The sequence below is a fragment of the Podarcis gaigeae genome (genome assembly GCF_964106915.1).
Source record: "Podarcis gaigeae genome assembly, chromosome: 12".
Classification (NCBI taxonomy): domain Eukaryota; kingdom Metazoa; phylum Chordata; class Lepidosauria; order Squamata; family Lacertidae; genus Podarcis; species Podarcis gaigeae.
In genome coordinates, this window is record NC_139688.1 from 22,725,149 (window position 1) to 22,739,739 (window position 14,591).

Consider the following 14,591-nt stretch of genomic DNA (forward strand, 5'->3'; position numbering starts at 1 on the left):
TAAGCTGTTTTCTGCCCATCTCTCATGCAGAGCTTTGCTGGAATACATATGTGGCACTGTACCTGTTTACATGGGAGGCGGGTGGCACTGTGGTTTAAACCACTGTGCTGCTTGGACTTGCCGATCAGAAGGTCGGTGGTTCGAGGCCCCGCACCAAGGTGAGCTCCCGTTGCTCTGTCCCAGCTCCTGCCAACCTAGCAGTTCAAAAGCACACCAGTGCAAGTAGATTAATAGGTACTGCTCCGGCAGGGAAGGTAAACGCTGTTTTCGTGCGCTGCTCTGGCTTCGCCAAAAGCGGCTTAGTCATGCTGGCCACATGACCTGGAAAAACTGTGGAAGCGGACAAACGTCAGCTCCCTCGGGTTGTAAAGACAGATGAGCGGCGCAACCCCAAAGTCATTCGCAACTGGACTTAAGTGTCAGGAGTCCCTTTACCTTTACCTTTAGCTATTTACAAAGAGTAGCTAGTTCTTATTTTGTGCCAACAACAGCCATTTTTAACCATTCTAATTTAACATATGCATTCATTCTTGCTTCAGAAATCTTGGCTTTTCCCCCCATTCCTTTCATTGTCAAAGTCCTTATTGCCACTATTATCAAGTGTAGATAGCATATGCAGGAGGAAAGTGAGATCAAACTGTTTATGAGGCATGTGTGTGCAAGCCATGGGGAAGCTAGGCTCATCCTTGTAGTGCTAAGCTTTAAAACTTGTAATGCTGAGCTGTAGCTTAGCACAGGTGTGAGAAACCTCTGGTCTCCTCCAGGTGTTGCAGGACTACAGTTCACATCATCCCTGACCGTCAGCCATGCTGCCTGGGATTGATGGGAGTTGTAGTCCAACAATATCAGGGTGCCCCAGGCTCCCTATCCCTGGTTTTCGCTGCTCTGTCCAAACTAACCCACTGAAACAGGTATGCAATTATGGCAGGTGTCTGGGTATGGCTGTATTGGGTTAAGATGCCCCTTCCCAGGCCAACTTCATTGAGATCACACACAGACTGGCACAGTCTGTGTGTGGTGCTGTTCATTTAGTGTGCTGAAACAGCTTGTTTGGTAGCTCCGTTCTGTTCAACAGCCACATAATAAATCGTTCTGAATGAGCGTGCCATTAATCCTTTTGTATTTTCAGTTCACAGACAGGCTCTACAATGATTTTGCTATGTACCGAAAGATCCTTAAAGCACAGTATGAGGAAAGAATACAAGAAGAGGCAACCAAGCTCTGGCTAGCCATAAATGACAGGCTAAAATACATTGATGACTTTTACAAGCAGGTACAGGGCAACTTTCCTCATTCCGCTTTAAGCATCCAAGTGCTGAAGTGTAAAGCATCAATGCGTAATCTATGTGAAGGTTTTGTGTTTGTTTGCTATTTGGTTAAAGCAGTGTGTGTGTGTGTGTGTGTGTGTGTGTGTGTGTGTGAGAGAGAGAGAGAGAGAGAGAGAGAGAGAGAGAGAGAGAGAGAATATCATATGCTGGCAGTTAGCAGTGCAATACAGAAAGCACATTAAGTGGTTTACCCTGTAATTCCCTCACTGTGCTATAAAGCACTATAGAACTCAGCCTAAGAACCAGCCCCAAACTGGAGCTCTTTTTTGTTGTTGGCAGGGTGGTGAGAGAGAGATTGTTGAAAGGGTCTCCCTTCCTTTTCCTTTCCTCTCTTTTTAAAACAAGTGATTATGTTTATATGTTTTTGTTTTTTAAAAAATCAGCCTTTCAGTTTGGGCATGTGTTACAGCAATTGTCAGCACAATCCGCTGTTCACTGCTTAATCAAAAATAAGCATGAGCTGAGTTCCATAAGGCGTAGTCTCAGATTAGTGTCCATAAGGTGGCTCTGCACCATTATTCTGCAATGTTCCAATTGCATTCAGAACAGTGGGATATACACTACGGATATGATCCAGGGATTGATTGTGCTGAGCCCCAGCAGAGCCAGCGCAGGCAGCTGAGCCCTGGCAAGCCCTGGGCACGGTCTGATATCTGCAGGGTTCATGTGCAGTCAATGCTGACACAGCAGAGGACTGGACAGAACTGCCGCCTGGTCCCTCCCTGACCAGAGAACAGGATGCTGTGGGCTTGTGGCTCCACCTAAAGGCAATCCATTGTAACTGCTTCTACTGTACCAGTCACAACCTTTCTCCAGAACTTGTGTGCTTGGGTGTAGCAAGGGCTAAAGGTGTTGGAAGAGGCAAAAACACACCTGAGGATTGTACCTTTGCTCCAAAGAGCAAAAATAATGATGGAATTGTTTTCTTTCCTTCCTTCCTTCCTTCCTTCCTTCCTTCCTTCCTTCCTTCCACATTCTCTCCTTGTTGCATTTCTGTCTCACCTTTTTCTCCAAGGAGCTCAAGGTGGTGTACACAGTCCCTCCCCCCATTTAAGCCCCACAACAACCCTGAGAGGTAGGTTAAGGCTGAGAGGTAGTGATCACCCAGTGAGCTCCATGGCTGAGCAGTAATTTGAACCCTGATCTACATGCCCTAGTCTGACACTCTAGCCACTGTGCCACACTAGCTTGAATACGTCTTTTTTATTTTGAAATTTACAGTTGGGCAGCACCTTTTTTATTGGGACCAACCAAAACATCCTAAGAAAGGCACTGCCCAACAGTGGACTTTGAAGCATTTCCTTACGGGCTTTGCCTTTTACCGTTTCGATAATCCGCAAAAAGTTAAATCTCGCCCTTCAATTACAGAAAGAGGAGAAAATGCGATATAGCTACCAGCAACAACTATGCGATGCACTTGCAATTCTCAAAACAAACTATACGGTGAGTTTTTGAATTATTGCTACTGTGTATATTTTATTTATCTGACACAGCGCAGGGTGCAGCACACCCTGGTTTGCTTGGTTAAGGAATTCAGAGTTGGAATGCACCAGCTAAAAACCTGGCCCCGTGAGACAGGGCACAAAAAGAGCAGTTCTTAGGATCAGGTGCAAACGTCATACAAGCAGATGTGGTATCCTTGTGCAGGCTTTGGGATTCACCCCTGCTCCCGGCTGAGCTGTTCGTAAATAGCAGAGGCAGCTACTGGTACTGGAATGCAGGTGCTCCCCACCTATCCCTTTCACCCATCTGATCATAGCTGGTCATATAGTTGTAGAGTTGGACCAAATAGATCATCTAATCCAACCCCCTGCAATGCAGGAATCTTTTGCCCCACCTGGGGCTCGAACCCACGACCCTGAGAGTCTCATGCTCTATCAACTGAACTATCCGTCCAGACACATCCCTCCCGTCGAAGTTAGAAACAGAATTGTTAGAACCCAATACTAAGAATCTGTCTAGAATGTATAACTTGCTGCTGAAATGGAATACACAGGAAGAAACGGTTAAATCAGCTATGATTAAATGGGCACAGGATATTGGTTATGACATTATGTTTGCTGACTGGGAGCAGTTATGGACCACTGGTATAAAATTTACGGCATGTAGTGCCTTAAAAGAGAACATAATGAAAATGATCTATAGGTGGTACATGACACCAGTCAAGCTTGCAAAAATCTATCACTTGCCCAATAACAAATGCTGGAAATGTAATGAGTCTGAAGGAACCTTTTACCATCTTTGGTGGACCTGCCCAAGGATTAAGGCCTACTGGGAAATGATCTATAATGAACTTAAGAAAGTCCTTAAGTGGACCTTTTCAAAGAAGCCGGAGGCCTTTCTCCTGGGCATGGTTGGCCAACTGGTACCAAAAAAGGATAGGACATTTTTTATGTATGCAACTACAGCGGCAAGAATTCTTCTGGCAAAGTATTGGAAGACGCAAGAACTACCCACTCTGGAAGAATGGCAGATGAAGGTGACTGAATTTATGGGACTGGCGGAGATGACCGGCAGAATCCGCGACCAGAGGAAAGAGACAGTGGAGGAGGACTGGAAAAAATTTAAATTATATCTTAAAAACTGTTGTAAGATTGTGGACTGTTAAGATGTCAGGGGGTAAGAAACAGAGAATTACAGCTGTAAATAATAATATTAAGAAATTGGAGAGAGATACAAATAGAAAAAAGGACCAAAGGGTTGCTAAAAAATTGCAAAACAAGGATGCAGTGTAAGGGAGGTATGGGGAAGTCACACCTTTTGTGTTTTGTATATGTCTATTTCTTTTCCTTCTTTTTTCCGTGTGTGTTGTTGCTTTCTTTTTTGTCTTTTGTTAGTTGTGAAAATTAATAAATATTATTTTTTTAAAAAAAAACAGACACATCCCTCCCTTCCCCCACACCCTTCCTCTGTTACCCCTAACTACTGAAAGAAAGCAAGAAGTTAGCTTTTGTAGGTAGCTGGCATACACTGTGTGCCCAGGTAGACTATGGTGTCCATTCCCCTGTTCTCCTCCCAAAACTGCCATTCCCAAAGCTGTGTGTGAAGAATCTGGGAATCGTAGCTCTGGGAGGGGAATTGTGGAACGGCCTACTGAGAATGCTCAGCACCCTAAACTACAGCTCCCAGGATTCTTTGGGGGAAGCCATGGCTGTTTAAAGTGGCACCATAGTGCTCTAAACCTAGGGTGAGGATGTAGCCAAAGTCAGGCATGATTTAGTGTTACAAAAACCAATCCAGCTGTTGCTGCTGTGCCTTCTGACTGCGATCAAGTGCTTTGTGTCTCTCATTAATGCTCCTCTTTCCTTGGCAGAAATATTTCTTACTTGACCCATCCGAAGAAGGTGGAGAAACCGTACTTTCAAAGTTACAGATACTGAGGGGCAAGCTTGAGGAGCAGGCTGCTACAATTGAAAATTTGGAGGCAGAGGTAACGAGGCTTAAACAAATGTCCCCTGAAAAGGTAGGTGGTTTTCCAAAGCCTTTAGCACATGGATGTGGGCTTCCAAACACTGTTGTTATTGTTTGTTGCATTTATATCTCACCTTTTCCTCCAAGGAGGTCAAAGTGGCTTACCGGGTTTCCCCCTCCTCATTTAATCCCCATTGCAACCCCGTAAGGTAAATTAGACTTAATGGCACCAAGTCACCCAGTGAGCTTCATGGCCAAGTGGGGATTTGAACCCTGGTCTCCCAGGTCCTTGTCATATCAGTCTGCCTCAGGACACCCATTCAGATCCCCATAGGAAGCTGCACTCAATGCAGAATGCTGCAGTACAATTGCTGACAGAAGTGAGGCCTTGTCAGTATATAACATTTGTGCTCAGAGATCTGCACTGGTTGATTTACTACCGGGCCACGTTCAAGATATTCTTTGTATATACAGCGGTACCTCAGGTTACATACGCTTCGGGTTACATACGCTTCAGGTTACAGACCCTGCTAACCCAGAAATAGTACCTCAGGTTAAGAACTTTGCTTCAGGATGAGAACAGAAATCGTGCAGAGATAACAAGAGGCCCCATTAGCAAAAGTGTTGCTTCAGGTTAAGAACAGTTTCAGGTTAAGAACGGACCTCCGGAACAAATTAAGTACTTAACCCGAGGTACCACTGTAAAGCCCTTAACAACTTGGGACCAATTTACCCACGTGTGCCCACTCAACCACTGATGGGCGGAATTGGCACTACAACAGGGACCACATAATACCCGTTCCACATTTTTAAGGGCTCAGTCATTTAGTGTGGCAGTGTGGGAATGTTGTGGATAGTAGGAGAGGATATATTGATTCAATATTATCCTTCCTCACTCACGCTAGTGAGCTGGTAACAGAGCACATTCCCTTGCACAGTGCTGGAAGCAAGTTGATGGATTTGTTAGAATCGTTTGAATTGAGCAATCCAGTCTGGCTTGTTCCTGGTAAATTTCCCCTTTAAAAAGGTAAAGGTACCCCTGCCCGTACGGGCCCTCTTAAAAACAAGGATGACACAACAGCCTTCTTTTAAAAGTAATGATAAAGTTTACTTACATTCAGTTCACAGTATTGTCCTGAAGGCAGGCTTTAATCTTGTAGTCATAGTTACAGTTGTAGAGAAAAGAAGTCGGAGGTAGGCCTCACACTATCTATCTTGTGGCTTCCATCCTCTGTAAGGATGAGCCATGTGCTGCTGGCTAAGAGCCGGCAGAGGAGTCTGAAAGGTGAAATGGGAAGAAGGCAAAAAAGAGTTAAAATAGGAAGATGGCTGCTTGACTGGCCCTTTTATAGGGTCTGCTAGGGCCATGCCCATCTACCTGGTCACACACAGGGGGAGGAGGCTCCAGAGCAGGTTTGAGAGGAAGTCCTCCCTGTCTGGAGCAACATTCCCCTGCGTGTCCACTCTAGGAAACAGGAAATGTTGTATTTGACTGCTACAGTGAATGATACATTCTACAGGCAGCTCCTGGTGCTGGATTACCAAATAGGCAGAGTACTACACCAGAGTACTACACCAAATAGGCAGAGTACTACACCTTCTAAGGGCCCCACAACAATGGATCAAAATAATATTGATTTGATCTTGAAATAAAATTACAATCGAGCTTTCTTAGTTCAGTGTGAGGGGGGCCCTGAGATTTTTGACTGCCATGGAACTCCCTGCCTATTGAGACCAAGCCTCTGCTGAACTCCTTTCGGCACCTGCTAAAAACCTCTTTGTTGAGACTAGCCTACCCAGATGCTTAGAAAGTTAAGGTAATTTTAATCTTAGTATTTCAACTTTTGTATGTTTCAAAGTATGGTTGCAGGTTTTTCTTGATTTTATTGTTTTATCTTTTTGTAAACCGCTTTGAGGTTGTTGTGTTTTAAAAAATAATCAAGCAGTGTATAAATTGTATGAAATAAATAAAATAAAAATAAATAGGAGTAGCTGTTAAACATTGTTAGTGTAGAAAGGCAAATGTATTTCCCTCTAGGATTGTGAGTTGCTACAGGGAGAGCATTGCATAGTCTGTTCTTATGTTATACTGATGATACTCCATTATGGAATGTCTTTGGACTGGGTTGTCTGCATGGTGAATTGGGTCTCAGTCCTGTTTCTAAACGATAGATGATTAAATAGCAAATGTACCCTATATTCCATCAAAGAACTCCACAAGTCATACTGGGGTTTAAAGAGAAAGTTTTTAATCACTGTCTTATAACATAGTTTTGCAGTGGGTAAATTGCAGCATGAAATTAGCAACTCAGAAACTACATAGGGTGATAAAGCTTTGAAGCCTCCAAAATGATGTACATTCATATTTTGCATCTATCTTCTAAGCCAGGTTGGCAAGGTTTACCTTTCCAGCACTGCAGAAGCAAGTTTAGCTCAGCGCACAGGGACTCACCAAATGGGCGGCTCAGTTCAGGGTCGGCTCGTGGGCCTGTTAAACGACCCCCATGGGCTGCTTGTGGTCCATGGGCCTTAGGTTGCCGACCTCTGTTCTAAGCAAAAAAGAACTGTTGCTGTGGGCAGATGGTAAGGAGAGCCTCACCACAAAGCCTTCCTTCTGTGACAAATAGCTGCAGAATGCTGCAGAAAACCCTCCCTTTGCTCATTTTGATAGTGTCCTTGCTGCAGCATGGCTAATTGTTTTATTTACAGTTCTTATTTATGACAGATGGTGGCGCTAGAGCTATAGATTCACCATGCAAAGCCCACAAAACTGAAGCTACAGCACAACTAGATTTTAGAGAACTGTCTCTTACAAACAGACCGCATTTGATTGTAAAACATTTTTTTTCAATCTGTGTAAATAATAGATTACAAATAGTTGCTGTTGTTAATTATGATGGTGCTGGTGACAAGCACTGTTATCAGTATTATTATTATTATTATTACTGTTATTACTGTTATTATTATTGATATCCCCTTCCTCTCCTCCCACCACTGCCCCCATATACTCTCACTCTGTAGCAGATGGGGGGGGGAGCACTGCTGTAGAGAGGGGGATCAATTTTGCTATATAGTTGAATCATAGAATTGTAGAGTTGGAAGGGACCACAAGGGTCATCCAGTCCAACCCCCTGCAACACAGGAATCTTTTGCCCAACGTGGGGCTTGAACCCACAACCCTGAGATTAAGTGTCTCACGCTAGTAGTAGCAATAATAATCTATATGCCTCTTTTTAGCCCAAGGGCCCCCAAAGTAATATGCAGCGGAATTCAAGGCAGTAAGATAACAAGATAAAATTAATTTCAGTTATGATCCTTGTGGCTCACAGCACAGTGAGCTGTTGATGCGTGAGTTCTGCCACAGCTAAGGAGCTAGCCTTTTAAGCCTCTTAAGTCCTGAAACAGTTCTTTAAAAGATCCTTTGAAACCGTGGATTTACTGTGTAACCACATAGAGTGGAACGATGTCTCAGGGGACTTTTGACTAATCGTTTCTTTGTACTCTGTGATGTTTATTAACACCCTCTGGCAGATCCTTAACTGGAGAAATCCTAGAGGGTTTGGGGAAATATTTTGGGGAGTTAAATAAAACAAAAAGGAATTGTGTCAAGTCCAATGAAGCAACTAAGTAAGAACAGTTTTCTGAAACCCATGGCTTATACCAATGGTGGGGGGGGGGGGACAATGGTAGGGACTCACTTTAAATTGCCTGTTATGAGCCCATGTGCTTTTGGAGGGTTATATACCAATTTTAGTTTCAATAATTGATGCTGCTTCCTAATTAATTGTAATTATTTTTAAAGAAGAACAGCTGCAGATTAATATAATGGATGACTTCTCACATCTCTGCATTTTGGCCCCTGATTCCCATAAACCTGAATGGTTGTCAAGTGCTTGATCGCTGTGATCATCACCTACTCCTGTACTTACATGATCATTTTTTTTTTTTTTTTTGCTTTGAGCTTTTTTATTTTGTGTAAATGCCCAGAGAATTTACACAAATGGATAGTATACAGTACCATCCAGAGTTGGACAGTATACAGATGGTGGTGGTGGTGGTTGTGGCGATGATGATGGTGACTTTTTATTGTAAACTGTGTTTTATTATCTGTGCCCAGAGAACTTGGGTAGCATACAGATGATGAAGATAAAAATATAACCTTGAAACAGTCCCTTTGATTTCAATAGGATTAACTCGACAGCAAAACTCTGAGTACAGCAATATATGTATATCCTACTTCACATCCCAACCCTAAACATATTTTACTTGGAGTTAGTCCCATTTTGTTCAAAACAAAAAAAAAATCCTTCCAGTAGCACCTTAAAGACCAACTAAGTCAGTTCTTGGTATGAGCTTTCGTGTGCATGCACACTTCTTCAGATACACCAAGAAGCTCATACCAAGAACTGACTTAGTTGGTCTTTAAGGTGCTACTGGAAGGAATTTTGTTTTGTTTTGACTATGGCAGACCAACACGGCTACCTATCTGTAACTGGAACTATGGAAGGCACCATTTTGTTCAGTAGCACTTCCTTCTAAGCAAGTGTGTTTGTATTTTAACCTAACTTACTCAGATTCTCCTACAAATTATTCAACTTGTTCAGTTCTGGTTTGCAACCAGTTAAGTCAATACAGCCACTTCACAACATGGGAGAGAACTGTAAACCATTCCATGGTCTGAGCTGATCATAATGACAAAATGTACCAGACACAGCAGCATTCTGAGCCAGCATTTGACACCCAGTTGTGTTCTGATAGAAACACCTTGTGGCTGACACAGACATGTGAGCCGCCCTGGGAAATTATTTGAGGGGATGAGTAGGAATCCCCATATGTCAGGGACTGGGCAGATGAAGAGGAATGGTGGAGACCACCTCCCCAGGGGCCTTCCAGAGAGGAGGAGGGAGCAGATAGTATAGATCTGGAGGGCACAGATCACACCCTAGGAGAAGAAGAGGGAAGATGTTGGGAAATAATGGAATACGAGGAGCAGGAACCAAGTAGCGTAGAACAGGCAGAGCCTGAGCAGCAGCTGACTGACACACTGTCACTTGAGAGTACAGTGGTACCTCGGGTTACAGATGCTTCAGGTTACAGACTCTGCTAACCCAGAAATAGTACCTCGGGTTAAGAACATTGCTTCAGGATGAGAACTGAAATTGCGCAGCGGCAGCAGGAGGCCCCATTAGCTAAAGTGGTACCTCAGGTTAAGAACAGTTTCAGGTTAAGAACAGACCTCCAGAACGAATTAAGTTCTTAACCCAAGGTACCACTGTATCCCAGAACCTGTTCGCTCCCCAAAAACCAAGTTGAAAATAGCAGAGAAGAGGGCTCAAAGGTTGGTGGCACTTAACAGCCACCGTAGGAGGTAGGAGGAGTCTGAGGAATAGGAAGTGCAGAGAAGAGGAGGTGGAGCTTCACTCGAGGCAACGTCAGATAATGAACGGTGTGGATGGAATTTTGCCCTGGTAATTCTAACAATAAAAAGGAACTGAAAAGCTCGCTTTTCCCCGTCTCTCTGCTTTACTGGGCAGGCAGCCAGTAGCCACCCTGACACCAGGGATAGCAATAAAATTAATTGATTAATCAAATAAACCAGACTCTTTGAAAAGTGGGTGGCTGCACAGAGCACAAGTCCGAGTGCAAGGGACAGCCACCCACTTTCACCTGCACTTGAATCTTGAGGCCAGCCTCAGCTTGGTGGCAAAGTTGCACCGCTAGATTGTAAGCAAGCTTAAGATTTTGTGATGGGGCTTTGCATAAGTATAGGGAAGTGGGGCCCTACCACCGGGCCTGCCCCCAAAGTTGTGTCCCTTCTTCCAGCTCCAACCAGTTCCTTCCTGCATGGTTAATCTCTGGTGCATACCTTGGCTGCATGAAGGTTCCCATCTTACATGTGCTGCATGCATAGCCAGGGGTAGGTGGGGGGGGGGAGCTTGGTTGCCAGATGTGACCCCATTCATCCTTTGACGCATCTTGTGAACACTCCTGGTTGCACAGGGCTTCCGACTGCATAGAGGAACTCTCACAAGTACAGGTAGTAAACCATGCAGACCTTCCTTCAAGGCATAGAGGCCAGGGGTGATGGATCAGGGGGACAGGTAGGTCTGTGAGGTGGAGCTGGTGAACACCATCCGGCTTGCCTTTACTCCGATGGTGTCAGGGTGCTGCCAACGGCTGCTGGCTCGCCCCCCAGGAAATCAGATGCAGAGAAAGAGAGAGCTTTTCGGTTCTTTTATTTCTACGGGATCTCAAGAAGACACAGAAAGAGACCTTACTCTAGAGCCCATGTTCCTCATAGCAAAGCTCCACCCCCCTCTGGTCGTTAATTCCTATCAATCAGACTCTTCCTGCTGCTAACAGCAGGTACTGAGTGCAAACTTCCTTTGGACTCTCTGTTCAGTGATTCGCACAGAACAGGGTCAGCAAACTTTTTCAGCAGGGGGCCGGTCCACTGTCCCTCAGACCTTGTGGGGGGAGCCAGACTATATTTTTTGGAGGGAGGAATGAACGAATTTCTATGCCCCACAAATAACCCAGAGATGCATTTTAAATAAAAGGACACATTCTACACATTCCCGGACTGTCCACGGGCTGGATTTAGAAGGTGATTGGGCCAGATCTGGCTCCCAGGCCTTAGTTTGCCTACCCATGGCATAAAACGTCTGCTTCTCGGAGAGGAAGAGGATCTGGTAAACTATCAGAGACAGTGTGTCACTTGGCTGCTGCACAGATTCTAACACGGCTGACTCGTGCCTCTGTTCAATGCCACCTTGCTCCTGTTTTTCATCACTCATTATTTCCCAACTTCTTTCTTCTTCTTCTTCTTCTTCTTCTTCTTCTTCTTCTTCTTCTTCTTCTTCTTCTTCTGTGTGACCTGTCTCAAACCACAAGTCTAGGTCTATACTCTCTGCCCCTTCCTCCTCTCTGGAAGGTTCCGGGGTTCCTCCACCAGTCCTCCTCACCTGCCCAGTCCCTGGCAGATGGAGCCATTTCATGCAATACACACATGGAAGGGGCGGGCAGGCCAAAATCTGTGACTTGAGCACAGCCAGGCCTTTCCCTTCATACACAATGAGTGCCTGTTGAATGCATGTTTTACCTGATCCAGCACAACAAGCAAACAGGGAGGTGGTTCTGCTCCACCAACTTAGGGCATCTGCAGCCAACCAACTGAAGTTCCCCTCTCCCCCCCAAGAGATCAAGCTGCAAGAATTTTATCTAGTGGAGAGAGGGTGGACAGTAGCAGTTTTAATGAAAAAGAGTCCTCCCTCCCCAAATCCTCAAGGGCTCGCAATCTAGCTAGCTAACATGAACACCAACCAGGCACAAAGGAGGACAAAGAAACAAAGGAATTGGGACTTTTTAGTAGTGAAGAGTAAGTGAAGGGCCTCTGTGGATGCTCTCTGTATAATAGTGCAACAAACACACAGCTGTTGTACATCATTACTTTTTTTTTTTAATGTCCTGAGATGGCAGAAGAAACCGAGAGCAGGGGGAAATACCAAGAAAATGTGCAGAAGGAATATGTTTCCTGGGGACAGAGTTGCTGTTGCATGTTGATCATTTTTTCCTAGCGTTCAAATGTCAATACTTTGTTGCTGAAAAACACAGCTCTCCCACTGATCACCATTTAGTGCACCTCTTGCAATAATTTGCAAAGTTTGGTTCAGAGAGTTTGCCACAGATACTTGTCCTGTGGCTGGAATGTTCATTCCCCCTCTTCTGTTCTGAGGTAAACCTCTTCTGTTGATGGCAGAGGATGTTGTTGTTGTTGCTGCTGCTGCTGTTATGAATTCAGATTATACAGGGCAGTTTTTAAAAATGCAGGTGATTTACTACATAGCTGTCATCAATAGTTAAACATCACAACAATTTTTTTTAAGGTCCATTCTCAAAATGTATTGCAAAAATATCGCCAGAGGCTCAGAAGCATCACTAATATATGAGCCCATAAGAATCAGCTCATCATATTTCAGCAAATTCCCTGGGAAAAGATGAAAGTCCTGGCCCTAAAGTAATATTAATGTCAGCATCTGGCAGGCCTTGCATGGGACAGCATTCCCTACATGAGGGACAACTGAAATGGCCTTCTCCATTGTTGCCACCTTCCAAAATTCCCATGTAAGAGGCCACCTGAAGAACATACTCAGGTGCCAGTCTTAAGGTCCAGGAATATCCATGTCAAAAGATGCGTTTCATCGAGTATTTGCGTCCCAAGTTTGAATATTGTTTAATAATATTTTAGCCTTATTTGAAGGATGGGATTGGCTTAGGCCCTCCTCTTTCTAACTCTCCCTCTCTCTTAGCTCACTGTTTTCTTCATGTACCGATGCCAACTCGGTTTAATTCAACATGTAGTGAGGCAAGACATTTCAGAATATAATTATCCGAGAAAAACAATTGGGGAAAATTCACCTCTCCCTTCAGAAATATTCAGCAACATTTCTTCCCACCCACACCACAGTTTTTCTGCCCTAAATAGAACAGATGGGGGGCATTTCCCCTTAGCTCTGAACTGGGCTATGAATTGTACTTATAGCAAACACAAAGGTTGGAAAACGATAGAAATTATTACATTTTAAAAATGGCACCCTTCTGTAAAGAAGCATCTCCTGTTTTATCTCACAACAACCCTGTGGGGTAGATTTGGCTGAGAGAGGGTGACTAAGTCTAAAGTCACCCAGTGGGGTTCATGACAGAGTAGATATTTGAACCCAGATCTCTCTGGTCCCAGCCCAGCACTCAAGGCACTTAGAATGGAGGGGGGCAGGCTTGGAAACCATGAAGATAAATCACATTTCGGTATAAATATGTTCCAGGCATTGTCTGCTAGTTTTCTTCTATATCTTCAGATGATCTTAAAAGGGGAAACCTGCTTTCGAAAACTAATCAAAAAGACATGTTTCCTTTAAATAATTACTAGCCATCGTGTTAACTAGCTTTGGGCCTTTTTTCCGATAAGGATATCAGAAATCCACATGATGTTCTAGTGGCCATTGCAAAGTCGCGTTTCAACTTTCTTCTGAGAGCTTTTTTCCATCTTGTTGAAAAGAAATATGCGGCAGTAAAAATCTCGACAGCCATTTGACAATCTATGCAAATGTGTTAAATAGCTTTGAAGCAGACAAGAAGAAAGGGTGGCTCTCCCAATAAGCTTGGATGCATACGAAGTCCTTTCCATAATGAACGTGGCAAGATTTTAACAAAGGGCATGCATAATAAAAATGTAAATGAGTTTGCTTTACCAAAAGTATAACTTTAAAGTCTTTTGTTGCGTGCTGTCCTGGAACTTTCCTACAAGGTTATCACTGTTCGCATGGAGATTTAAACCAGAGTCTTCAATGGCATTAAAAAAAAAAAAAAAAGGAAACCCTTGGACGGCCTATGTGTGACGTGCATGCAAAGTTATCTTAATGTTCAGAATATGAATTGCCTCTGGGTGGCTCCGGCATGAAGCAGAAAAACCAACTGTGTTGGTATCAGGCTGCCTGATGGACTCCATGTGGCTCCCAGCCTGGAAATTTCACCGATTTGACGTCTGATGTGCTCCTCATGGCAATGGCAGTGCTGTCACCGAGAAACGGCACAAAAGCGACAATCCCCCCCCCCCTTTCTCCTTAGCCGCGCACTTTGCAACCCCCTGGAGTTGCCTGCCCATGGCTTCTCTTGCCTGCCTAGTTACGGACAGCACTTCATAAGCACAGAGAGAAGTGTGGGTGGATAGGCCCCAGCTGCCTTCCTGGATGCAGGCCCCACAATAAATTGGCCTGAATGATGAGGGCAAACAAACAGTATGATATGCATTATTCCTGTCAATAACGTGTCCCCATGTGTTACAGTCTTTGTATG

The 14,591-nt window shown here is 44.2% G+C and overlaps 1 protein-coding gene and 1 long non-coding RNA gene across 2 annotated transcripts in view; one reads left to right on the forward strand and one right to left on the reverse strand.

The window, feature by feature from the left end:
- Positions 1-6,179, reverse strand: part of LOC310828105 — a 60,926-nt gene extending 54,747 nt beyond the window's left edge. Inside the window, exon 1 of the long non-coding RNA XR_014556674.1 lies at positions 5,855-6,179. This is a non-coding gene — a long non-coding RNA (uncharacterized lncRNA). The remainder of the gene's footprint in view (positions 1-5,854) is intronic.
- The window catches only part of LOC310828003 (uncharacterized protein C10orf67 homolog, mitochondrial), a 47,133-nt gene that overhangs the window by 3,226 nt on the left and 29,316 nt on the right, over positions 1-14,591 (forward strand). Inside the window, exons 3-5 of the mRNA XM_083704950.1 lie at positions 1,130-1,273; positions 2,697-2,771; positions 4,642-4,791. Of these exons, the coding sequence (XP_083561076.1) occupies positions 1,130-1,273; positions 2,697-2,771; positions 4,642-4,791 (369 nt within the window). The remainder of the gene's footprint in view (positions 1-1,129; positions 1,274-2,696; positions 2,772-4,641; positions 4,792-14,591) is intronic.